Source organism: Belonocnema kinseyi, chromosome 3 (genome assembly GCF_010883055.1).
Source record: "Belonocnema kinseyi isolate 2016_QV_RU_SX_M_011 chromosome 3, B_treatae_v1, whole genome shotgun sequence".
Classification (NCBI taxonomy): Eukaryota; Metazoa; Arthropoda; class Insecta; order Hymenoptera; family Cynipidae; genus Belonocnema; species Belonocnema kinseyi.
Window position 1 is genome coordinate 94,346,805 of NC_046659.1, and position 27,569 is coordinate 94,374,373.

Below are 27,569 nucleotides of genomic sequence, written 5' to 3' on the forward strand. Positions count from 1 at the left end.
GTCGGTACCGACCATTTTTTGTTTCCGGTACCGAAAGTGCGTACACTTCGTTCTTTTAAAAGGATATAACGCCATTTTGACAGAAGGTTATCTGGGACACGTTACAGGATGACATTTACTCATATATCGACACCTCCATTCAATATGAGTCTATGTGCTGACAGCGTCCTGTATGAGACTATTCCCTATGTTTACACACAGTACATAGTCTTATACACGGCGCTGTCAGCAGATAAATTCATATTGAATGGAGACATCGGTATTTAAAAGAATTTATTTTGATAAGAAGTAAAGTAAAAATAATTGACACATAGGTTATTATTAGATAAGATGCGCTTGATAAAACTCTGTAACTAAAAAAAAATATTCTCTAAACAGACGCATATAGTATTCCAGGGGCATGATATTGTCAACTTTATGATTTTCTCCCATATACGATTATATAAAATTAAAATTAAAAGATCGACACAATTATAAGTATTATCATTATTTTTGTAAATATAGAAAATTTATAAGCATAATTTTAATTGGCAATTTGTCAGGCTTGTAAAATTAGAAATGGACACATGAAATTCACAAGTATCTTTCCACATAAATGAAAGAAAGATGTTGTAAGTTTAAGAACCAAAACAGTCTCAGAAGAATGATCTTGGTTTGCGTAGTTTTTAAATTTTTTGAAGTGCAGATCAAGTTTAGTTTTTTAGCAGAAAAATAAATATTCAGAAAAAATGCAAAAACAAGTAAGTCATAAATTACAAAAGTAATTTTGAATTCGTCAAGAGAATAAGATGAGTAAAATTCTTAGTTTTTTCATTCGAAATAAAATATCTAGTTTAATAAATCACGACACGTTTAGACTTCTATTTTTTGAAACAAAAAAAGCGAGTAGTTTATCTGTATGAATTTCTTATATAGAAATTTGCATCGGTTGCATTAATGCTGAAGGACTGTTGTAGCGGTTAGCTTTAAGTGAATAGAAACGTTGTGCAATTTGCTCAAGGTACTTACTTTTGAAACTATTATCAACTTATCTGACTTGCTAGTAATTATCCGTGATAAATAGCTCTACGTAAATTTTTTCAAGCTATATGACAACCGGCCAATGAACCTTAAAAAAGTTGATAAAATTCTATTGTACTCTTCGTAGTAGCTTTTAAAATACAAAAATGTATACTTCCAACATCAATATATTCAAATTCAAATGATTTATTTTTAAGTTTAAGATGAAAAGTTTTCAATTTTCGAATTAATTTTGAAATAGAAATTTAAAACAAAAAGTCTGGGACCTAAAATTGAGAAATGAACTTTTTTCTGGTGTATTTCGGTCTAAAAAGAGTTTTGTAATGAAATGTTCGAAAAATCTCGAACTTATTCTCCTTGAAAACCTGATTTACTTTTGAACGACTTAAAATTGGTGCATTTATTACATTTGAAATTTAAAAATGGAATGCGCTACTATTTTTCGATTGATTTAAAAGTGTTAATTTAATTTGAAATTGATATGATGGCGAAATATTTAATTTTACTTGCAAATATACATATATTTTATAATTTAAATAATTTCCAAAAAACTTTAATGAATTGTAGAATATTTAAAACACTGTCACAAAGTATCTATGAATTTCAATAAATTTAAGCAAACAAGGGTGTTTTAGATATTTTGGAAGATTTAAAGTGTTTTAGATTTGTTTAAAAATATTTCAGGGTATATCACAAAAGTTTTCAAGGTTTTAATGGATTTAAAAGAATCTTTAGGAATTGCAAAGTATTTTAATAGCACTTCCAAAAGGATTGAAAAGTAACTTAAAATCATTCAAAGGGAGTTCATAGATTTTCTGAAGATTTTAAGAGAGATTTTATCGATTCTATAAAAGTTTTCAATGGATTTCGAAATGTTTCACAAGATGTTCCAAAAATTCTAATGTTTAAATTTGTTTCAAACGATTTCAAGCGATTTCAAGAGGTTTTTAGAGGCCCCAAAGTATTTAGAAAGATGTTAGATATTATCGAAGTAGTTCAAAATATTTCTAGGGATTTCACAAGATTTCTAACCATTTCTAAAGATTTCGAAGGGTTTCAGAGGATTTTAAATCATTTTAAGGAGTGTCAGAGGACTTCTTGGACATTCGGAAGATGTTGACGCACTTTAAGAAATATTGAAAGGTTTAAAAATATTTCAAGAGTGGTCAAACTCCCATTTAATACTTAATTTATAAGTATTTTAAAAAATACAAATATTTATTTGTATTGTTTTTATAGTGTTTGTGGCCAGTCAACCGTTGTATTAATTTTCGGATCTATTGTCATATTTTAAGTAATTAAACTTACAGGCGAAGTGTTTAAATCAGTTCAATATAGTTTAGTACTTAAAATTCGGTAAAATTAAATAAAACAGTACGTGTTTGTTGGCTAGTTCTTTTAAATAACTAAAGGCAATATGCTGTTATACATACAAATAAATAAATAATAATTTAATTTTCTACTAATAATTACTCAATTTTGAACACCGTACATTCAAATCCACCGAATATAAATGTTTCTAACCACAATAAATAGTTCAATTTTTAATTTTACCAAACATTTTTCAAATTAAAATCCTTTTATAGACTTTCAAACCAAAGGCCTTTGAATGAACAGACTTCCTGCTATTTGTAACAAAATGTCGGTACAAATAGCCCTTGTTCCAGAAATGCCTGTCGTGCTAAGATATTTCCAAACTTAAAAATGAAAGTTTGGAAACTTTAAAACTAATTAATGGCAATTGTGTTTTAGATGTCATAGTTCGATATTGGAGGGTTTACATTTTAAATTCCTTTATCTTAAAATAAATTGATTTTGAACTTTGATCAAGCCGAAAGCGTATAAGTTGAAATCTTCTCAAAAGATAAATAAGCTACGTTTTATTTTTCTAAATTTGGAAAATTAGATAGCCAGGCTTGTTAAGAAACTATAAGGCATGTATTAAACAATTAATTCTTCAATTTAATATTCTTAGAAATTAGGAATACTGTACAGTCACTTAATTAAAAAATATGCTAAATAGTAAAAATAAATAATTAAAATAAAATGAAAAATGTATACTTCTAATAGAAACGAACATTTGGTAGTCATAAACACTACCCTGAAGATTCATTATAAAAAGACTCCTGTCTCTGCATTGTTTAGATATAGACAAAAAGCACTAAACGTGACGCGGTTCTACTTACTAGAGGAACAAAATTTATGTATGTAGTGAGGAATTAATTTAAACATGATTTTCCAATGATTTCCAATTTTTAACAATGATTTTCCCTAAGTTTTTCAATAAGAAAAAACAAAATTTCAATAAAATAGTTAAATTTTCAACACAAAATATGAAGTTTCAACAAATGCGATTACTTTGTAGAATCATGCCAACTTTCGGCAAGTGACATTCCGGTATCAAACATTGTGGCAAGTCATATTGCGTCAAGTCACATTGTACTTTAAACCCTTACTCCTTTCCAGCGTGTAGTGGGAGGGAGACATCGCTGTGATTGGACACATAAATGTTTGAAGTCCCCCACTACTTGATTTTCAAATCCGTAAACGGGAGTGATTTTATGCAAAATAAAGAAGAAGACGTCCCCCACTACTTTTTTTCTAATTATTTGTGGACTACATATTTTTCCCGAGTGAGAGATGCTGCAATGTGATGTGCGCAAATGTGACTTTCCGCAATGTGAGCTCCCGGTGGTTAGCATGATCCGAACCCGATTAATTTTCTATAAAGTTGAACGAATCCATTTCAAATCAGACAGGGTCCGAAAATCGCAGAATCTTTTGGGGACGAAATATGTTGTTTTTCAGATGATATTAAGCGATACACATTTTTCCGATTTACGACCAAAAATTTTTTTAAAGAATTTATGCGTGTTTGAAATTCGTGCTTTGTTTTTCAAAAAACCCCCAATTTTTTCTTTACACTTCTATAACTTTTGACATGATTGAGATATTTATTATTTTCTTTTTGATTCTACTAGCGTTCATCGCCTTCTTTCACCATCCACCGGAAACATAAAAAAAGGTTTAAAATTAACAAAGTGAAAGGCCTTTTTCTTGGGATAACGTCAACTTTTACTTTCACACACAAGAAATATTTAAGAAATATATCATTTTATTTCATAAAATATATCAGACTAATATACCCAACAAACTTTATCAAATTTTTCTTCAAATTAAGAAAATCTAAAAAGACCTCGAAGTCTGCTGTTTTAAAAATTGTATATCTTCTATGAAAAACAGTTTATTTCGAAAATATTTGTATAGGTTCAATTATGGGAATATTAGCAATATTTGATAAAAATTTGAGTTTACTTTTACATCTAAATTAAAAACTGGATAAATGAGTTTTTGTGATATAGTTTTTATTATTACAAATGATTAACAAATGGTTTATTAAAGTAACGCATATAAATCTCGAAATATATACATAATTGTATTGTAGAACAATACAATATAATATTATGCAGGTTGAACGCACTTGGAAATAAAATAATTCTTTCTTGCCGACCATTCATTTGTACATAAAATTACCCGAACGTCTTTATTTAATTATTAATATTTTGATATTTTCCCATCAGAGAAAAATGTCAGAGGCCTAATGAGCTCTGTCGAATATTATATTATAATTGTCATCATTTATATCCGAAATCAATTAAAACTAGTTTTAACTAGTTGAAGCTCGAAAATACGAGGAGAATTGGTCAAAGATAGTGTTAGCTAGTCAAAACGCGGAGTAACCAAGTGCTTTTGTAAAAAGCCGAAGAAAAAAAAAACTATTGCTACTTCCACTGTTCAGTGAAAACCAAAAATACTGAGTTTTCAGTAACTGGTCACAAAAGAGTGTTTTGTCAGTTGATCAGAGCTCGAACTACTTTTCCAGCTCGCTTTTGAAAAAAATAATTGCCAACGACTGCTCACAGAAGAGTTATTGGTAATAGATCGAACCACTTTTCCCGCTCACCCTTAAAAAATACGTGCTAACGATTTGTCACAGAAGAGTGACTGGTCACATCTCGAAGCACACTGAATATTACAGTTAAAACTAGACCTTTCGAAAGCACAATTGGGTGAATCTAGTTTGAACTGATATTTTCAGTTAAACACGAAATAAGATGGAATTAAAAAGGTTCGGGTTTTTATAAAAGGATTTGGTTACTTAAAGTTTTGACTAGATAAAACTGGTTTTGACAAATGATTGTGACAATTTCGCGTTTTAACTACACTGAAAAAAAAGATTACTTGATTTCAAGAAATGCAATACTGAATACGTCCAATCAAATATTTTGTTGATCTAAAGAAAATTTGCTTATCGTCGAGTGGGAGGAACAAGGGCCTATCTCAGATGATGTAGCAAGAAGGTACCTATTTCAAACGTAGCAGCAAAAAGGTATCTATCTCGAGCAAAACAACATAAATGTATCTATCTCGAGCAAAATAACAAAAAGGTATCTATCTCGCGCGAAGAAGCAAAAGGGTACCTATCTCGAGCGCAGCATCAAAAAGGTACCCTTCTCGCGCGAAGCAGCAAAAGGGTACCTCTCTCTAGCGAAACAACAAAAAGGTACCTATCTCGCGCGAAGATGCAAAAAGATACCTATTTTATGAGTCAATTTTCTTCTCTATATTTAAGTTGGTAACACTGAGCACGCGGAATTAAATCGTTTAAATATTTAATTTCTTTACTCATTTTTTAAAATAATAGTTAATTATAACGAAGTAGTTCAAAATATATATTAAAAATATACAATTATTCTAAGCTTATGGTAAATTGTACAAGTTTAAACGCTGAGTATGATTAAGCGCATGTAAATTACAGTTATATAAATATTTTTGAAAATAACACTATACTTTAAGAAAAATAGAAAGAAAAGAAAAAGATTTGTAATATCTTGTTGATAATCGAATTACTCCTTGTGAATTCAACAATTTTTATGAATCAATAATGAATTGGCAATTAGAAATATAATAGAACTTTTTGAATGCAAAATTAAATTATACTTCATAAATAGATAATCAAAATGAAGACATTTTTAGAATTAAAAATTCTGTTTTCAATTTCTTATTTTGAAACAAAACAATATTTTTAGTTTATAGTTTGTATAATGTATGTACAAAAAATATATTTATCTTATAATACATAATATAAATGACAAATAAAAAATTGTGCTATCTAAATAATATTTTCATTGTGTAACATAATTATTTGTCATATTATAATTTTTATTTTTTTAAATTATGAAAAATCTGAATATTTTGGACTCACTTGAGATCAAGTATACGCAGCGTTTAAACTTGTACAATTTACTATGGGTGTAGAATAATTGAATATTTTTAATACATATTTTGAACTTCTTTGTTGAAATGAACTATTATTTTTAAAAATTAGTAAGGAAACTGAATAATTAAACGTTTTAACTCTGCGTGTTTATTGTTACCAACTTAAATTTAGAGAAAAAAGTCGACTCCTGAAATAGGTACCTTTTTGATGCTGCGCTCAAAATAGGTATCCTTTCGCTTCTTTGCGCGAGATTGGTACCTTTTTGTTGTTTCACTCGAAATAGGTACCTTCTTGCTACATCATCTGAGATAGGCCCTTGTTCCTCCCACCCGGCGTTATATGAAGTGTGTGTTTTTGTTTGAAAAACACTATTACTTGAAATAAGAAAAATTGTCCTCGTTTAAAACAATTATTGATTTGACATATTCAATACTACATATCTTTGAATCAAGTAATCTTTTTTCTCAGTGTAGTTATAACTATAGGTTTAACTGAATTCGGGGCAAAAAGGTGACATATTCATTTTTTTTCTCTAATCTTCTTCTGGCTTGTTCCGTCCACGTACAACTCTGTTGAGTTTTTTAAAGAATATTGTCTACACTCAAAAAAGTGTCTGGTTAAATCAACCAGAATTCTGGTTAAATATGCCCTTACTATTTTTTCTGGTTCAAAGTAACCAGAATTCTGGTTAAAATAACCATACAATCAGGTTAATGTAACCAGATCTCTGGTTACTCTAATCAGAAAAAATAGTAAGGCCATATTTAACCAGACAATTTTTTGAGTGTACAGTTACGGTCTAAAGCAATTTCTTCGTCACTTAATTCTTCTTCTGGAAGTTGCTGATCAGAAAAGTTAATTTGAACATCTGCTTGAGGAGCTTCAACGTAATATGCTATTCTTTATATTTCTTCGAACTTTTTAATAGACTCTGGTCTCGTGATTCTTTCTCATTCTGAAAACTCTAAGACTTTGATTTTATGCCTATGATCAAAAATTAGAATAATTGTGATATAGACACAATTGAATTTTCGATAATGCTTTAACAATTTCGATTGGGTTGCATGGAGCGCGTTTTTAATTTTAAGATAACTAAAGTTTTAAGTCGCATCAACTTTTTAGCCTAGTTGTTGGACAGCATCGTCAACCTTACCAAGCAATGAAATGAATACTACAAGGACTAATCGGAGAGCTGCATATTTTTCTCCTGAAAAAACTTGGAGTCATCATTTCGGTATTTTCGTGACGCAGCAACACTCAAATTCGTGACGTAGTTGTTCGTTGTACTTTAAATATGTGAACAACTTTCTGAATTTTCCTATTGGCGTCTAACTTCCACTACTGTAGGCTTCTATTATTATTTAATCGCCTTCAATTTTGTAATCGGCTGTGTAAAAACTAGAGATATTTTTTTTACGATATAATTTGTATGTTACCTGTTTTTAAATAGGATAACTTCATGCTATTATTTTCAATATGAAACAATTGAATCTGGGTTCCCACCAGTGGTATAATTTTAGTACCAGTCGAGAATGTTTTTTCTGAGTCTTATTTTAATACCTGAAACATTAATAAAACTAGCCCTAAAATAGTAATACTTTTTTTAAAGTATGGCTCAATCTCATCCTCGTTTAGAAGTCCTAATTCATTAAGGAAATGTTGTACATGTACATTTTCAACGTAAGCTATGAACCCAAAATGTTGATCTCCTGAACCAAACTCCACACCGAAAAAACGATATTCTAATATTAGGAGTTTCATATTCTTATAGGTATATTCTTAGTAATATTCTTAATGAAGTAATCGAAATTCTTACTTTAACAGTACGCACAAGGAAAATGCGCGTACAATAATTTCTTCTAATGTTTCGTGCCACGTGTTTTTAAATCAGTTTTTCTTTTTTTTTAATTTTGGGCATTCAGTGTTTCCCTTTAAAGAAAATAAGTAAGTACAACATACAAATAATTAAATATTTCATCAAAATTTGTCAAAATATTGTTATTACGTTATAATTTTCAATTGAAAAAATAGTTTGTAACCTATACATTCTTTGACTTACTCAATTCAACAGCATACTTACTTCTGACTTTGATGTTCACAATTTATTTCTTAATTAAAGATTTCGCAAAATCACTATTTACGTATATTTATTATGTGTTTATTTCGTGCAGTCACACCGAGACATAACCACTTTAGTCTAAGATCAACTATACCTTAGTATCACACAGACAAGAATATATATTCTTAAGATAAGAGGGCCTCTATCTCACATTAAGAATATATTCTTGGCGCCTATTTAAGTTGGAAATATTCTTCAAGTTAGTGAAAAATTCTTAAAATTAGTATATCGTTTTTTCAGAGAATAATATCTTGGTACATAAGCAACTAGAATTCATTGCATTTACGTCTAAAGGATATATTTTTTTTCAAGGCTCGAAAAATCTTCGGAATACATCACTACCAGAGTAACCATCATTTGTGGGGGTAAATTCCACATAAGAAGTTATAAACTGTAAGACCCAATGATACCAATGATACCCGAGTAAAAATGCTTCGACTTGAGTTCGACTTGGCGATGCCTTGAGTCGTCTCCAAGACATCGATGTTTGGCTGTATCTCAAAACTGAGTCAAGACATAAGCCTTCGTCTTACTTTTATGGTCACGGCACGTACGACGTCGTTTACTTGACTCAAGTCAAGCCTTGTCTTGGCTAAGACGTTTACTTGTCTCAAGACGAGCCTTGCCTTGGCTCAGATGGTCGGCGTAAACTTTCCTCAAAACGATCCATTTTCTACTCAGAAATGAGATTAAAATTGACAAATAAAAAATTTGTAATTATTGAATAAGTTATTTTAAATTTAGAAATTCAGAATCTGTGGGTCTGAGCGAGTATCATCCTTGAAAGTTTTCTTAAAAAAATTTTAATTGTAACTTTCTAGAAAGATCTCCTAAGCCGTTAGAAATACGTAAAAACAAACATAAATTGAAGTCTGGCTCCGTCTCAAAACTGAGACATGCTCAAGTCGAACTTTTTGACTTCAACATGTCTTGATTGGGGGCAATTCAAATTGCAACTAAGTCAAAGGATTTTTACTCGACATAAGATTAAAAATAATTTGATGAAATTTATAATAAAAGATCAAAAGTATGAACATATTTCATTTGAAATTTTATATTCAAAATTGAACAGAGAAAGTACAAAAATATTCAGTATATATTTCAGTGTATATTCCAATCGGGTAGGCTGTGTATTCTTATGTCACAGAATCGGTTCGGGACGAAATATCGGATGTAGGTACATCGTAGATTTTCTTTTGCATAAATTGCTTGTACCTTCTGCCGTCCTTCCTCTTTGGAAGCTGAGCTCTGTCAAAAGTGATGTTTCTCGATCATTTTCGAGGACTTCTTTCGATATTGTTTGATAAGTGACCGATAACGAACGACATCGAGCAAATTTTAAACCAAATAGTAGAATTTTCGACAAAAAAAAAGAATTTTTAACAAAATATGAGTTTTTTATTCAAAAATTCGAATTTTCAACAAACAAAAAAATAAGTTTCAGCTAACGAGATTTATACCTTTCTATTGAACAAGATTCTCAACTAAAAAATACATTTTCAGCTTAAAATAGAACACTTAAATTTCTAGTTCTATAAATGAATTTTCAACCAAATAAAATTAATTTTCAGCATATTACAATTTTTAGCCATATAAATAAATGTCCAACCAAAAAGAATCATTTATAACAAGATAGATGAATTTTTAACCAAATAGTTGAAGTATTTACAAAAAAAGACGGATTTTCAAACAAAAATGGAATAGTACAACTTCAAAACAAAGAAATAAATTTTGAATCAAAAGGATTAATTTTCTACAGGAAAAAAATTGAATCTTCAATCAAAAAACACATTTTAAACCAAATAGTTGAATTTTGAACCTAAAAATGAATTTTCAATTAAAAAATTAATTTTCAATCAAATAGATGAAGTTTCAACTATCAAGATCATCTTCATATCAAAAAGACGAAATTTTAACAAAATACACGAATTTTTATGAAATTTTCAATCAAACAGACGAATCAAAAAAAAATTCAACAAAATAGTTATATTTTCAATCACAGAAATAAATTTTCAATCGAAAAGATAAATTTGCAACCAAAAAGAATAATTTTAAAAAAATACAGGAATTTTTAAGCATTTAATTAATAACAAAAAATATTTATTTTCAGCAAAAAATGGAATAATTTAATTTTCAAGCAAACCAAATAAATGAAAATATATAAATAAATAATAAATCAAATATTTTTGACCAAAAAGATTAATTTTGTACAAGAAAATAGGTCACTCTTTAACAAACAAGAAATGCATTTTAAATCAAATATGTAGTTTCATTTTCGACCAAAAAGATGAATTTCCAACCAAGAAGATTAGTTTTCTACCCAAAAAGGCGAATTGTCAACAAAATAAATGAATTTTCAACTTAAAAAGATGAACAAACCGATTTTTGATTCCAATTTTGCAATTTTCAAGAACAAAAGGTTAATTCACAACAAAACAGTTGTATTTTTAACAAACAAAAGAAAAAGAATAAATATCTACGATATGAGATTCCATATCTTAGTAAAATCTTATTAGGATTTTGTGTAGGAACCCCGTAATACTTTTATAGATTAGTAGAAAGGTTTTTTGAAGAAAACAAGCAACAATGGAATTGGAAAGGTATAGCGATGCGTGTTTGGGTCTATTAGCGATTCAAATTCATTAATAGACCATTTCGAGCTTGTTACGGTTTATTCTAAGCGGACGGACGAGAGAACAGGCGATGGCACTGGCGACTGTCATATCCGGTGGATGACGAGTCGAACACACTCGCACCTTCTCAACCATAAATTAGTCAAAAAGCACTTGTGTCACACTCACGACGCCAGCAAACAATCTAGAAGTGAAACGCGAATGAATAGAGCGACACAATAGTCAGCTTTTCGTGTATTATACGGAAATGAGGAAGAAATAGAAACGCCCGACCCTTTGTTAGTCCAAGATATGAAGGAAGCAGAAAAAGGTGCATACTCCTTATCTAACATTCCTGGAGAACACGGTGTACACAAAATTCAACGGCTTTCGGTTATTTTCATTTTCACTCTTTTCACTCTTTTCAGTTTCCTATAATAAAACTCCTCTACATTTCAAAAAGAGATCCTGGAAACAGACAAAATTATCAGTTTTCAAACTAACACTTCTAGGTTTCACCGTGAGACTCTTCTCAATGGTGGTTCGCTCCATTTCGTCATTTTTAATCATTTAGAATGAAAAAACCAAATGTGAGACTGAATCAAAATATGTTGCTTAAAGGGGAAATTAAGAGACACGTATTTTTACAATTTGAGAACAAAAATTGGGTGAAATTGTAAGTATTTGAATTTCGAAGCTTATTTTTTAAAAAACCACTTATTTTTTCTTTAAACCTTCAAACTTAATTAAGATATTTTAATTTTCTTTCAAGATTCTAGTGAGGTTTATCGTTCTGTTCTGAAATCCGTTGATAATTTTTAAAAAGGTTTAAAATTAACAAAATACCATCAATTTTTTTACCAACATCCTACCCCGTTTTTACTTTTTTGCAATTTTGTTGTTAAATTTATACCTAGTACTCTCCTACAGGATATCATGCATCGTTCGAGAAAAAAGTTACAAAATGCAATTTTTCGCAAAAGGTACAAATTGAACAAAAAATGACAAATAATAAAAAGGTTGGGTTTTCGTAAAAATAGGTTCTTTGAATTTTCAATAAAGTGTCTTGGTTAATTATGAACCTTTATGAACTTTTTCAACGGATTTAAAAAGAGGACGAAACACTTCACTAGAATCTGGAGAGAAATTTTTTGAAAATTTATTTTAAAGAAAATTTAGTTTATATATCTAATTGAAGTCTAAACTGTTTTTTCTCAAATCAAATAAATGTGCAACGCCTAATTTCCTCTTGCAGACAACATATTTTATCGCCAAGAGATTCTACAACTTGAAATGAATTCGTACGATTGCACGATTTGAAATGAATTCAGTCTTGAATGATTTTTAAATCAGGGTCCCACTCAAATATCATTCAAATACTTTTTACTTTATATTTTTTTGAAATTTGAATTGTTAATAATATTTTAATCACACCCAAAAAACGCAGAAATTGTACTTTATTATTACTTTACTATTTTGCAACTCATCTAGTAGAATATAGTACAATAATATCAGCCGAAATAAAATAAAGCAGAAAATCTGGGTCTGCATGAGAAATATAGAAAAGTTACTGAGATACATTTTTCGCCGTATTTTAAGAAATTTAATCATAATACCTTGCATACCTAAATTAAATAAATGGATACAAATTAATTAAAATATTTTACATACCAAGCATATTGATAACTCGGTAAGAAATATTACTCTTTTTACTAAATTATTTACAAATGTTATGTATTAAATAGCAAAAATATTATGAAGCAAAACAAAAATCATAAGATTTAAACCATAAAAAATTTTAATTTAAAAATTAGAAGTGCTAACATTCGTACAATTTTGCGGTCAAATTGAAGTTATAAAACAATTTAAAAATTAACTCGCTCAATATTTCATAATTTTATATCATATTAAATTTCTGGCCAGTAAATAAATATGCTGTAATTTCCCGATTCTTTTCCGGTTTCAACAAATTCCCTACAATTTCACGGTTTTCCAGACCACACTAATGCAAAAATCTTGGAGGATTTTTTCAATAAGTAAATGCCCTGAAAATGAAAAGGAGTAAAAGCTTAAAAAATGATTAATTAGAAATAGAAATGTCATGAAATAGAAACCTCATTGTGAAGAATACCTGAAAATACAATGCTAAAATTTCTGTTCATTTGGAAAATAGCCCCAAACCGATTGCAATCGAAATTTGTAGATATTAGAGTTTGATAAAAAAGCAATTAGAAATTCAGTCTAGAAACTAAAACCATAGATCGTAGTCGTAAATATTGCAGAATAATGAAGCGAGTGGTGGCACTGTGGGGCCCGCATAAAACAGAAGCATTTAGTGGTTTGCGTCAGGCTCATCAGCTGCTACTCGGCATATAAACAGTAAGCCAGCACCGTTCTTCCTCTTTTTTTTATTTTATTAAAAGAATAAACCACACGACAATTACGTGAGGATAACGGTCGTCACGCTGGGATTTACAAAACAATGATGAGATGTTTACCACGAATTCTCTTTTGGCGCTCACACCATGTCAGGTCATCCTTTTTTGAAAAAAGCAAAGAAAATCAAAGAATGGTAAACAATTTATTTGAAATTAAAGCATTCTAAAACGATAAAAATGAGCCGTTGATATTAATCTTTACAATTTAACAATTCTTTGAACTTTCCCCTTTTCAAGGCTAATTTCAACTTTACTTTCATCGTTCAAAGTACACTATTTTCATTCCTATCTTCTCATCTGTCAACCTAAAGAGTAAGGAATAAATTATTAAAACTACTCTACACTTTAAAGGCGATTCTAATTTAAGAGTAATCGTGCTCTGAGAAAATCAAAATTGATAGAAATCCAATTTTCTCAGCATATGAGGTGACCATCCGTCCAGATTTTGCAGATAATCTTCGATTTTTGCAGCATGCGACATTTGTCCTATAGGGGTTTCGACTTTGTTCAGGGTTTTGCCCGGGTTCTTTGGAAGTGTAGGATTTTTTTTAGTTTATTAATAGATAAAAATATTATCTGAGTGAAATCGACTGATGATTGTCTTCAGAATTTTTACCGAATGAAAAATATTGGTATAATTTCATGTTTTAATGATTATCCTTCTTATTTTTATATATAAAAATCCAAATTTTTTGTTATAAAAAGATAAGTAAATAGAAGATTCAGCGAAAAAAACCAAAAAATCCATTAATAAGAAAAACTGAGTTGTGTCTGGTTTTAACATTATCAGTAATCGAGAAATGTGAATATTGACCCTTAGTTTACAAAAAAAATGTATCCCATTTAAATCAAGTTTTAAAAACTTCATAAATCCAAGATAATAGGTTGAATAAATCGATAATGTTCGATAATCAGATTGAAAAAATTTATCATGTTTTGTTCGATTACTCTTCCTACTCATTTTACGTTCTTAAAATTATAGTTCCAAAATTCAAAGTGATAGATAATAATATTCATTTAAAATTTTAGAATGGGTGAAGATTATTGTTATATTTTACATTTTAGGCAGTGCCTATGTTCACCAAAAACCCCTGCTCTCTCTACCGAAATTTCGGTACAAATAGCCCCTTTTTCAGGCCCCGCTATTCGTACAGAAAAAATCGGTTATTTGTACCGTAATTTCGGCACACGTAGCCAAGGCTCATTATAATCATAGTCTGCACAATTTTAATGTTATTAACTAATTCGTAATATTCTTACCTGTTCCCTTGGTTTTGCATTTAATTCCACCACTGTTTTCTGCAATTCGATGTTCTGCCTCCGTAAAAGTGATATCTGCGAATAAATAATTTATGTAAATATTAATTCTAGAAATATTTTTGGAACTTTTATTATTCTCTTATATTAATCAAGCAATATAATTTATATTTGAAAACTTTCTAAAGTCATAAAAATGTATTTGCTGATAAAGTTGATATTGATTTTGGTTTACGGTATCCGCCAAAGCGGTAATTGCTCTTTACAAAAAATAAAGAGTTTCGTAATTACGTAGACAAGTTTAGACTCTTCTAATTCTTAACTAAAGACTGTTATTTAACAGCACTCAATAATGCTTAATTACTTCTAACAATATAAATTATAATTACTCAGCGCATTGCTTGTCTCCGAAAGTGATTTATGGACTTCAAATTCAAACATGACTGTAAAACAATTTTATCATAAATTATAAGATTCTGTTTTGAATTAAAGAGTGTCTACATGTACCGAAAACATCCGACTACTTGTACCGAAATTTCGGTACAACTATTTCCTTTTCCAATCTCATTGAATTCGGAAAGTCCTAAAATTAATGGGCAATTTTTAATTTTGACTTCGAATCTGGAAAATTTGCAGATTATGCTCTTGAATTTATGAAAGCTTTTAACGCTGAAGTTTATAAAATAAGAATCAGGTTCGAACTCTTTTGAATTGTAATGCCTTTCAAGTTTTAATTTTTTGTACCTTTTCGTAACGAATCCAGATTTTTTCAGTTTTTAATTGCTTCAAATTTGTACAAGCTGAAGATTCCATATACGACCTTATATTTATTACAACAGTTCATTAAATCAAATTCGCAAATCAAAAAAGGGCCCCGCGTCGGGTCAAATTATTTTCAATACGAATTTTGATAAGTATCACCTGAAGCATCAGAAAATCAAACGTGGCCGAAGTTTGAACTGCAATGCGTAAGGCCGTTTACATATATTTTGTGTGGGATACAAATGAGATAGTTTAAAAAAAATTACAATTGTTTTTGAAGGGTCTATAAAGGTATGTTTCTCCAAAACAGTTTAACTGATTTTAATTTATCAATTTGGGCCAGATTTGTGCGGGGATAACTTTTGCATGCTTATCTCCTTAGGTGTTTTAAAATATAAGTTTTTAGAAAACTCGTGTACTGAAGGTTTGAATATTTTTTGAATTTAATTAGAACCGTCTAAAATTCAAATATTTTTTGAGTAAACGGAAATTTGAAAGCTCTAAATTTGGTGAATTCGCACGATTTTAATTTGAAATAAGTTAAAAAATTTGATGCTTTTACAATATTTTCTGAAGCCAGAGTGGCCGCAAAACTTCATTTTTTAAATTCCTTGACTTTTTCCTGAATTCTTTTTGAATAAATTTTAATTTTCCCTTTAATTAAAAAAAGTGATATAGTGACTTATACATTAAACAATTCAAGTTAAATTCTAAAGAATTCAAATAAACTGGAAGAAACTCAGAAAAAAAATTCAGAAAATTTATTAAGTTTGAAACGAGTTTAAAAAAATTAAAAAGAACTTGATTAAATACCTAAGAACTCAATCTGAATTTGAAGGACTGCAAGACGAATGAAAGAAAAACTAAAAAAATCAAAAATATTCATTCAATTCAGTAGAATTGAGTACATTTAAAAGAATTGAAATGAATTAAAAAAATTAAGAGAATTCGAAAGAATTGAGAATAAATTAATAATAATTCAGCACGAATTCCAAATTAATTTAAATGAATTGCAAAAAATATTTGAAAATCCCTTTAAATCTTTGAAACTCTATAAAATCCCTAACTTCCTGTGAATAAACTTGATTAATTTGATTAAAATACGGTTAAATCCCTTGAAACTATGTAAAATATAATGATATTTCCAGAACTCCAGGAAAATTGGTTAAATTACCTTGAGAGCTTTTAAAATCCCTTAAAGTTATTTAAATCCTCGGAAATCTTGTCAAATTCCTTCCAATATTTTAAAATATCTTAAAAAAATTATAGGTTCTGTAACATTGTTCCATATAACTTCCAAAATTCTAGGAAATTCTTTACAACTGCATGCAAATTTTCTCAAGTCCCTTAAAATGATTAATTTAGATATCCCTTGTAAATCTCTTGAAATCTTTTAAAATACCCTTAAATATTTTAAATCCTTTGAGATCCCTTCAAGTTGTTGAAATCAATTAAAAATGCCCTTGGAATCTTTACAAATACCCCTAAATCTTTCGAATCCCTTTAAATTAATTAAATCCATAAAAAAATTCTAAAAGATTTTAGAAAACCCTAAAGGTCACAAAAGGTTATAAAATTCATTTAATGAAAAGTAACTAAAGTGTCTTTTCATTTGAAAAGGGGGATACAGGGACTTTGTCCTAAAAAAGTGGATAAAAAGTGTGTGTCAGCCATGATTATTCTTAATAATTACTTAAATTGCTTCGTACTGAAATTCCCTGACTTTTACCAATTTGTTTTCAAAATCCCTGATTTTTGCTGTATTTCCCTGGCCTGTGGGCCACCCTGCTTAAGCCTATAAGGCCTGAAATAAAAAAATGTTTGAGACTAAAAATATTCCAGCGAGAGAAGAAGGAAGTAAATAAGTAAAAGAAAAAGACTTAAACTACTTAAAATAGATATACTGTTAATTTTAAAGGTTGGGGGATTTTAAGAGTCAGGAAAAAAGATAGGGCGGTGAATGGCCGAATCGTGGTTGTTGTTTCAACTTTAAATATTGGTAAGCGTAATCAGGAGGAAGTTTTGTGGTGTTGCTGTGAGTAAAAGCGGCACGATGCGCGTTTCTGTTTGCGTTTCTTATCTCAGGTTTGCACTGCGATAACCGATCCCCTCTTTCCAGCTGATCTCGTAAAGGCCTCGAATCTGCTGCCTGGGCTGAGTACACCAGTCATAGAAACGCAATTCTTTGTAAAGGTGGCTAAAGAAGGTGGGAATTTGCTCAAACTCGTATCGAAAACCCACAGATCCTGAGATAAAAAGGACAAAATTTAAGTTTATACCTGGGTGGTCGCAAAACTTCATTAAAAAAATTCCCTCATTAATTTTTCATTTTCCATTAATATTCGAAGAAAAAAATGATTATCTTGTCACCATTTTAATATAAAATCTTTTATAGAATGAAATAAAATAGTTTTAAATTTAAATTTATTATTTTTTAAATATTTTATCCTTCATGCTACTAAGACTTAATTTACTTGAAAAAGTTACCTGTTTGAACCAAAAAAGTTATGTACTAAATGTGACTAATGTACATGTTACCGTTTATACCCGAAATCAGTTTAAACTCGTTTAAACTATTTAAAACGCAAAATTACTACGGTCATTTGTCAAAACTAGTTTTAGCTAGTCAAAACGCGAAGTAAAGAAGTCCTTTTGTAAAAACGCGAAGATTTTTTAATTCCACCTTATCTCATGTTTTCACTGAAAATATCAGTGACCAAGCACTCTTCTGTGACCAGCAGCTAAAACGTAGTTCTTACAAAAGCACAATTGGGTGAATCTAGTTGTAACTGATATTTTCAATTAAAACACAAAATAAGATGGAATTAAAAAAATCTTCGGGTTTTTACAAAAGGATTTGGTTACTTCTCGTTTTGACTAGTTAAAACTAGTTTTGACAAATGATCGTAGTAATTTCGCATTTTAACTAGTTACAAATCGTTTTAACTGAATTTGGATCTAACCGGTAACATACATAATAATTTGATTAATGCTCTTTTGAATTTAAAAGAATTAAAAAAATCGAAGATTTCCAAAGAATTAAAGTTAACTTGAAAATAATTGAAATTAATTGGAAAAAATAAACCAAAATTCCATTGTTTCAGTAAAATTGTAAAGATCTTAGCAGAAATTGAGAGAAATTCGAAGAAATCAATGAAATTGATAAAAAAACAAAGGTGAATTAAATGAATTCAAAAATATGAAAAAGTTAATTAAATTTAGTAAGTTTGAAATGAGTTTAGAAAAATTCAAGGGGATGCAAAAGAATTTTATGAAATATTGAAAGAATATTGAGTGAGCTTAGAAATATTCAAATAAATGTAAAAAATTGAAGAGAATTCTAAAGAATTGGTAATAATTCAGGATACATTAATAAAAATTTATTCCTAATTAATTTAAATGAAGTGCACAGAGTGCTGATCTAAAACCCAAGAGGGAATCCAATCGAATCCAATGTAATCCACTCCAATCATATTTATTCTAATATGCAGCTGGAATTACTGCACTCATCGTACCACAAAGTGCATATATAAATGCCCATCACCCAATCATATCACAGTCTCAGTTACTTTATAGTACGCTGTACCCTGAGTAAAAATTTTACGGCCTAGGCTAAGAAGCACTTATGATTGCTGTGCGATAAAAAATAGTTTAAAAGAATTCAAGAAAATTGAGAAAGACGTATAGACCTTAACTCAATAGTGTTTAATCCATGGACGATTTCATATTCCGAATTTTTCCGATCAAGTTGTTCAATTTTCCCGGTAAACTAGAAGTAACATATTTGTGTTTGTCGCAAAACGAAAACATTTAATATCAATCATGACGTTCATTTTAATCACCCTTTAACACAACAGAGCAAAAAATTGCAAAATAATTGAATTTTCAAATGTAATTACGAATCGTCAACTGCAATAGTAACATTTTAAATCAAACAGATGAATTTTTAATTAAAATTATGAATATTTAACTGACATACTTAAATTTTAACCAAAAAGACGGATTTTTAAACAATAAGATTAATTTTCAAACAAAAAATCATTTTCGAACGAAAAGATTAATTTTCTACCAAAGAATACAATTTATCAACTACATAATTGAATTTTGACACAGAATACCAAAAATTGAATAATACAATTTTCAGTTAAAAAATGAATGTTCAACCAAAAAAATGAATATTTAACTAAGATTATGAGTAAAAATTCTTCGACTTGAGTTCGACCTGGTTATGTTTTGAGTTCGTCTCCAAGATATCGATGTCTGGCTGCGTCTCAAAAAAGTCGAGACATAAGCCTTCGTCTTACTTTTATGGCCACGACAGGTAAAGCGGCGTTTACATGTCTTAAGTCGAGCCTTGTCTTGACTAAGACGACGTTTAGTTGACTCAAAACGAACCTTGTCTTGGCTGAGAATATCGAACCTTTTTTGGCTCATAAATGAGATTGAAATTGATGAATGAAAAATTTGTAATTATTAAATTAGTTATTTTTAATTTAAAGATTCAGATTCGGTGGGTCTCAACGAGTATAACCCTTAAAAATTTGCTTCAAAACAATAAAAATTGTAACTTTCTAGAAGGATCTCCTAAGCCTTTAGAAATACATAAAAATAAACAACATTTTCGGTATCATCGTTAAACAAGTATTATACAAATAACAATCTGTAAATAAGTTGATTTAATACATACATTGTATAAAAAAAATCTGCCGTCTCAAAACTGAGACATGCTTAAGTCGAACTTTTCGACTTCAGCATGTTTTGATTGGGGGCAATTCAAGTCGAACACAAGTCGAAGCATTTTTATTCGGGAAACTGATAAATTTTCATCTAAAATGATGAAACTTCAACTGGTAAAGTTGAATTTTTACCTTCCTAAAAATATGAAGTTCAACCAATAAGATTAATTTTCTACAAAAAAAGGTAAATTTTCCACTAATTACATAAGTTTTTTAAAAAATAGTTTAATTTTAAATAAAAAAATTATTTTTCAACAAAACAGTTAAATCTTCATCCAATAAAGGTAAAATATCAACTAAAAAAATAATAGTTGAATTGCCCGTTAAAAATTTAATTCTGAACAACAAAATCGGATTTTCAGAAAAATAGTTCAATTTTTGGTAAAAAAAATTGCTTTTCATGCCAAGCAAAGATAGGTTTTCAATCAAAAAGCTTATTTTTCAACCAAAGAAATGAAAATTGTAACCAAAAATAGAAAAGTTGAATTTTCCTTCAAAAGTTTAATTCTTAACAAAATAAAATCGAATTTTCAGAAAAATAGTTACATTTTTGGTAAAAAATTTCTTTTCATCAAAAGAAAAAACAAGTTTTCAATCAAATAGCTAATTTTCAAGCAAAAAAAAATTTTTTCATTAAAATAGTAAATGTATTTCTAACCTAAAAGATCAATTTCCAACTATGTTCAACCAAATAGTTGAATTTTCATCCATAAAAGATACAATTTCAGCCAAAATATAATATTTGAATTTGCCGTCTAATTTTCAACAACAAAATCTGATTTTCAGAAAAAAATATATTTCTACTAGAATAGCTAAATTTTTAGTTGGAAAATTGATTTTCAACAAGTGAAATTTTTAAAAAGAGATGAATTTTCAACTAAAAATGATGATCAATTTCCCAACAAAAAATTAATGTTTAACAGAAGAGTTTAGCTTAAAAACGCAACTAGTTGAATTTTATAGAAAAAAGGTAAATTTCCAACTAAAAATGTAAAAAAAAAATTATATGGTAATTTAGAAATATTTCCTCTTCGAAATACTACTACACCAAATCTCGCTTTCAGTCACCCCGTTCGCGGCCTTCCTAGATCTGCTGGCTCACGCAGTTTTTCAGGGGAGCAGGGCGAGAGCGGGTGCGACATTATATATATATATATATATAATATTCCAATTGGAAACGAGTCAGGAGGCCCTCACGATTTACGTTTCGATCCCTCCGAATTCAGTCCAAGGCTATTTGAAGGCAACCCCCGATGCTGGACTGAAAGCGAGAGTTTGGTGTACTACTCTAAAAACTATTTGGCATACTCTTTTTTTTAATGTTTGGAAGAGGAACTTTTAAATTGTAACGAATTTTGATTGATATGTCCTGCAACTGTAGAAAAAGTAAAAATCACTTTTCTAAATGGACAAAAATTATTGAAATAATGAAAACTTGAATTTTGCTACGATCAGAAGTAAATTCCCGGGTTTTTGATTTAATTCCTGGTCATTTCCCGGTTTTTCGGTCAACTCGTCACCCTGCGTGGTAGTCCTGAGTATTCTTCACAGTTATACTAAAACCTGGAATTAGTTATCTTGGATTTAATATATTTCTATAACTGATAGGCGCGCATTTTCACGATAAGAAGAGCGGCAGAACCAACAGATAGGCTTTGCTCAGTCAAGCGTGAAAAAGAGCCTGAGGGCCACACTCTCAGCGCATTAGTTGCACCAAGTTGCGACATGCGTCTAGACTCATCAGAAATGATTCATGCGGCCCTCTCTGTTTATTTTTGAATGCCCTGGAAATAGTTTTCCCGAAACAGTCTTAACGCTTCTCACAAAAACTCTCTGACTTTTGCAATTGTTTTCTTTTTACTTTTCTCTGGCTTTTCATGTCCAACAAAATTATCTGACTTTCTCTGATTTCCTGAATTAATAACAATAAAATTACTTATAATTTAAAACTTTTAATACAAAAACAACTTCAGATTTCCTAGTTAACAGTAAATCTACTTGTGGTTGCATTGAAGTTACTTATATCTTTAATACTTATAATTTAATGTGGAAATTCTAATAATTATTCTGTGTCTTAATTGCATGAATATTGGAGACAGTTGCAATATTGTAATTGAATAATTTAGAACGAGTTCCACAATTTTTATTGAGTTCGTGCCATTTTTGAAACACAGTCATATATTTAAAAAGTACAGAAAATTATAAATTTATTAAGTTATCGCCTTCCGAAAGTGTTCAATTAGTTACAATCTTTTACAATGATACCTTAGAGCTTCAAAACTTTTTTCCATATTCAGTTTAATATTGTCTTTTGAATTTAAACAAATTGCTAAATTGTTAAATTAGAATACTTTTAAATTGAAATGTATTTGAATTTCTTTTTCAAACTTTGACTGCATAATTTTGTTGTGCCTATCCAAATTTATTCGTTTTTTTATTCTTGAAGTTTAAATTGTGTAATTCTATTATTAAGGGCATTGTGATACTTCACCACACAAGAAATATATTTCCCACACTTTTTATCAAAAATTTTTAATATTTCAAAAATCCAATCTAATATTTTTTAAAAAAATTAAAAATTGTGGATAAAAAGTTCGGGAAAATAAATGCTCATATAGCAAAGTATCACATGCACTTAAAGTGAAATCTTAGACGTTTTGATTTAACTTCTTATTGAATTTCAGAATCGAAATTGAAAAAAAAACTTTTTTTTGTGCCTATAGCATTAAGTTCATAAAATGTATTTAAATGAAATTAGGTTTTCACCTTATAATGTGACGCATACGAATTCTTTCTAAAAGAAAATAGAGCACTTTAATACTAAAACGACTTCTGGACTGGTTACAGTTCAAAAATGAAAACCTTTTTAATAATCTATCATCTTCGAATTAGTAAAGCTTTATAAGTAACATAGAAATTTAAGTTATTGTTGAATATATTTTTTATTGGTCTATGTTTTTTAAAATTAGACGCTTTCAATTGCTGACACAATTTTGAAAGTGAAATGCTTTTAAAAATACTTGATAGCTTGTTAATATATTTCCTGTTATATTGCTTATTAAATACTAAATTAGAACCATTTCTACGACAAAATATTTTTAACAAAACGTTTTTATATTTCGTGATTTTTAAATCTTCTTGAAATTAGAAATAATTGATTTTCGAAAATTTAAAGCATTTAAATTTTTAGTTATTTCTTTAATTTTTTATAACATTTACAGAAGTAAGGAAGTATTTGCAACTAGAATTCAGGTATTGATATCATTTAATCGTGCACAAAATAACTTCGAAAGGAACTTATGTTACTTTGCGATAACTGCAGATCATTTAATTGAATTTATTTTTTCATGAATAAATGGAACTGTAACTATAATTCCGTTTTGACTTACTTGTCGAAAACCGTTACGAATTTTAGTAATCGTGATTAAAAACATCAATTATTTTACAAAATATTAAATTTTCATATTGATATTTACATTGACATTTATGATTTTTTGCAAAAGACGAGTCAGGATTTGAAAGACCCTCCCATAAGACAACATTTATGTAACTGTCAAGATTTATTATTTACAATTTATTATTTTCGCATTATTCAAGATTTATCATAAACAAAGGTATAATTTTCTGCTATTTTTTTCTTTGAATGTAAAAAATCAGGTAGCGATTGTAACGTTGGTCACACCTGGTTACCTTATTCGGTATAGTTGCAGGCATAAAACATATCCGTCGTTAGACCTAATCGAAGTGTAGATAATGTTATCTGCTAACTTATAGAACCACTGACCGTATTCAAACCATCAAAGTAGACAAACAACGACTGCTTTTTTCTTCATTACTTTCAATGGAAAATAACGATCGATTTTTCAAAGGAAATGAGGCTAAGAAAGATTATTTGGTTTGCAACAAAACTCAACTCAACTTTAAAATTCAAAGCTATACCAAATTTAAAATGATTGAAAGAATAATTTTTTACTAAAATACACATAAATTAAACTATTTTTATTTATATGATTTTAGAAAGTAGAAAATTTTAAATAAAATAAGAAGATAAATAAGTGTTTTCTCTACCCACTCTAGCGTTACTGGGGAAAATTATACTATCACAGCATAACTCCTTATCAGAGAAGAATACAAAAAACACGTGTTAAAGGGGTTTTATTGTGCGGAAAATGCTCGGGAAATCAATACACGTTATTGTTATCTACATTCAATGTTTGACAGTAACGCGTTACTCGAAACACTGTACTCATTTAAAAAGGTAACGGTAACGTTAACGTATTAAAATTTGCGGGTAACTGAGATACAATGTTAGATTTGTTAATAGCGCTTATATTGTTTATACCACATTATATAAACAGTGTTATGGATACAAAATTCTGACAGTGTCCAAACGTTCCTTTAAACAAGAAAAAAACTCAAAATATTTTAAAATCCACAAATATCTTCTGCTTTAGATTAGAATTACATCTTTCACTTCGGAATTTTAAGAATAATATACATTCAAAACTGGGAAAAATTATTTTCATTCTTTTCGGAAGATAGCCGCAGATTCAAGAGATCGCGAGTCCGCGCAGATTTTAGCAAGACCCCTTCCCCCACATACACACATACAAACGCCCTTAAACATATTTTTGATTGTTTGATCAATGCTCACTAAAGAAATAAGAGAAGCGACATTTCAATATTTTTTGTAAATATATTGACAAATACGCGATGTTATGACGATACACTTTAAAAAAAACGATACTGTTAACGCGTTTTTTTTTTTATAAACGGTAAGGCGTTACTTAAAGAAAATGGTAACGCGTTACAAAGTTTTAAGGAAGTAACAACAATGCACACGCGCTACTTTTAACTGGTAACGTTTCAAAGACTCTAAATTTTAATGTTTGCCGATATAGTTTTTAGCAACAGGCTTTCAAGCTAAAGATAATTATAAATTATAAGGTAGCAAGAAAAAAAGAAAATACATAGTGACTGATGATATTAACTAAGAACATAAATTTATTAGTCCTATTTCAGCAAAGAATAACTTCTAGTATTAATTATTCAGAAAATATTGGAATTGAATTTCACTTACCTCAGCATCTTTTGAATTTAATAACTCCTGTAATTCAACACATTTTTCGTTTGCTTCGTTTAACTCTTTCGACCTCTCATCTGCAACAGGAAATTATTTAATTGTTTTATTATTATATTTGTACAATGTATTATTTAAATATTTATTATTTCTACTAAGCATATTTACTGATTAGTATTTCAGAAGGTATTATAAAATTATATTATAAATAAATCAATAAAATGAGTATTGAAACCGGGTAAAAACGGTGACGCTTTCTCTCAAATTTGAGTGAGCTGCTTGAAGAAAAAAAATTACCGGATACCCGGGCGAGTTTTAAAAGAAAATAGTTACGAATGAAAAATTAGGCTAAATGAATATATGGATAAATTAACATAGAAGAATAAATTGAACGACTTAAGATAGTTTTTTCTTAAATCGGGCGTCTAATAATATATTTATAGTAATAATAAATAAACATTGATAATAAACGAAAAATATTCCTGCGACAATTTAAGAAACCAAAAAACAGATTGCGCTGTCGATAAAACAGAACCTTATTTTGACAGCAAAAGCTAACCTAACTTACACTCTAAAGGAAATCTTTCCATTTCTCTAAAATTTGATTTGAAAATGACATACCTATTTCCTCAACGATGCCTTCGGAAAGAACCTCTTTCGTAAAGTTTGTTATTTGTCCCTTCAAATTAGATAAGCTTGGCAATCCATCTCCAAACCACGTCGCCATTATACACGTCGACACTTACGTGGGCAGTAATTTTTCACTAATATTTCAATTATCTGGATTAGCAGCATATATCATACGTATCTCTAAACAAAAACACTTTTTTGAAGATGTATGGATCACAAAAATATGAAGACGAACTTCGTGGCACTTCATAAAACACACTTTCGTGGACAGTACTACATGTTTGACAACTTTCTGACAAACGTCACTACATTTAACACTTTTAAAGATTGTTTCACATTAATCGAGTATTTCCACTTATTGCATAGTACTATGCGGTATAAATCTTAATCACTGGATCATTTGATATCATTTCTTACTTGCGGAAAACTGTCTTTTTGTAAAAAATATGTTTCTTTTGTGGTTTGTGAACAAGATAAACGAATTGCTGAGTTACCGACTCAGTTAATGATATAAGATTACAAAACGGGACAGCAGAGAGCAGCTGTGTTTCCATATCGTGCTGCCATCTTTATTCATTTACTTGTAGTTTGAATTGGAAGATTGTCGTTTTATCATAAAACCATTTTTGCCAGTTATAAATGAGGTAACAGCTTTTGGGAGTAAGGGATGCGGGAAAATGTTTTTTTGAAACTTGATTTGAAAATTTTGGTTCAGGACTTCTAAACATAGTTTAAAATGAATAGAATTTTTCCTACAATTTTTAGAAAAGCCTACAAGTTTTTTTTTAATCCCTAAAATCTTTCAGGGTCTTTTTGGAAAATTTTGGAAATCTCTTAAAATCTTCAAATATTCTGTTAAAATAATTTTTCGAAATGAAAAATCATTTTTAATTTTCCTAGGAATATTAGGAAAATTTTTTTATTACATTGGAGCTTTTCAAAATTCTTAAAAAAGCTTCTAAATTTTTTGTTTGAAATCTGAAAAAATCTGCACATAGATTTAAAATAGGTTGTGGGCATTTTCACCGAAATTTTGGTACGAATAGTCAAATTTTGTCGGTACACACACTTCGCTTAAACTATTTCATATCATTTCAAGTTCTAAATTAATTTAGAATCTTTTTAAAACTTTTAAACATCACTTACAATCCCGGTAATTAGCGTAGAATAAAGAAAAAATAATATTTTCTGATTTCAGCGCAAAAGTGAAAATTATTCTATTATTTTTAATGCGCGATTTTTCCATATATCTAATATGCCACAAAAAGAATAATATACCTCCTAAACTTATTCACTTCCATTTCCATAGCGACCACCACACAGTTTTCTATCCTCCCAAAGAGAACGTGTTTTCAATATATTTAATTCCTTCCAATTGTACCTGTAACGCACCTCACAGAGATATTTTTTATTCCTCAGAAGTGGTGATATTTTGATTTTATTTAATTCCTTCTAATAAGTTTACGAATTATGTGTAATAAGTTGTTTTAATTCCTTCATGCGGAATGTAAATTTGGAAATTTTAATTCCCACCAATTCAACTCTGCCTCTCTATAGTTAAAATTATTTAACTTGACACATTTGCATAGATTTCTTTGTTGCATTTTTTAAGATGTTTAAATAAATTATTAAAA

The 27,569-nt window shown here is 29.2% G+C and overlaps 2 protein-coding genes across 4 annotated transcripts in view; one reads left to right on the top strand and one right to left on the bottom strand.

Annotated features, from left to right (window-relative positions):
- Positions 1-27,569, bottom strand: part of LOC117170374 (thyroid receptor-interacting protein 11-like) — a 108,990-nt gene that overhangs the window by 66,836 nt on the left and 14,585 nt on the right. Inside the window, exons 3-5 of one of the 3 annotated variants that reach the window (XM_033357130.1) lie at positions 25,927-26,115; positions 25,306-25,385; positions 14,731-14,805 (exon numbers count right to left, since the gene is read on the bottom strand). In XM_033357130.1, coding sequence (XP_033213021.1) covers positions 14,731-14,805; positions 25,306-25,385; positions 25,927-26,032 — 261 coding nt within the window. In that variant the 5' untranslated portion in view covers positions 26,033-26,115. Of the gene's footprint in view, positions 1-14,730; positions 14,806-25,305; positions 25,386-25,926; positions 26,413-27,569 lie in introns of those variants that run through there. The other 2 variants (XM_033357131.1, XM_033357132.1) reach the window with 2 other exon arrangements.
- Positions 1-27,569, top strand: part of LOC117170376 (band 4.1-like protein 4) — a 286,040-nt gene that overhangs the window by 62,789 nt on the left and 195,682 nt on the right. The window lies entirely within an intron of this gene.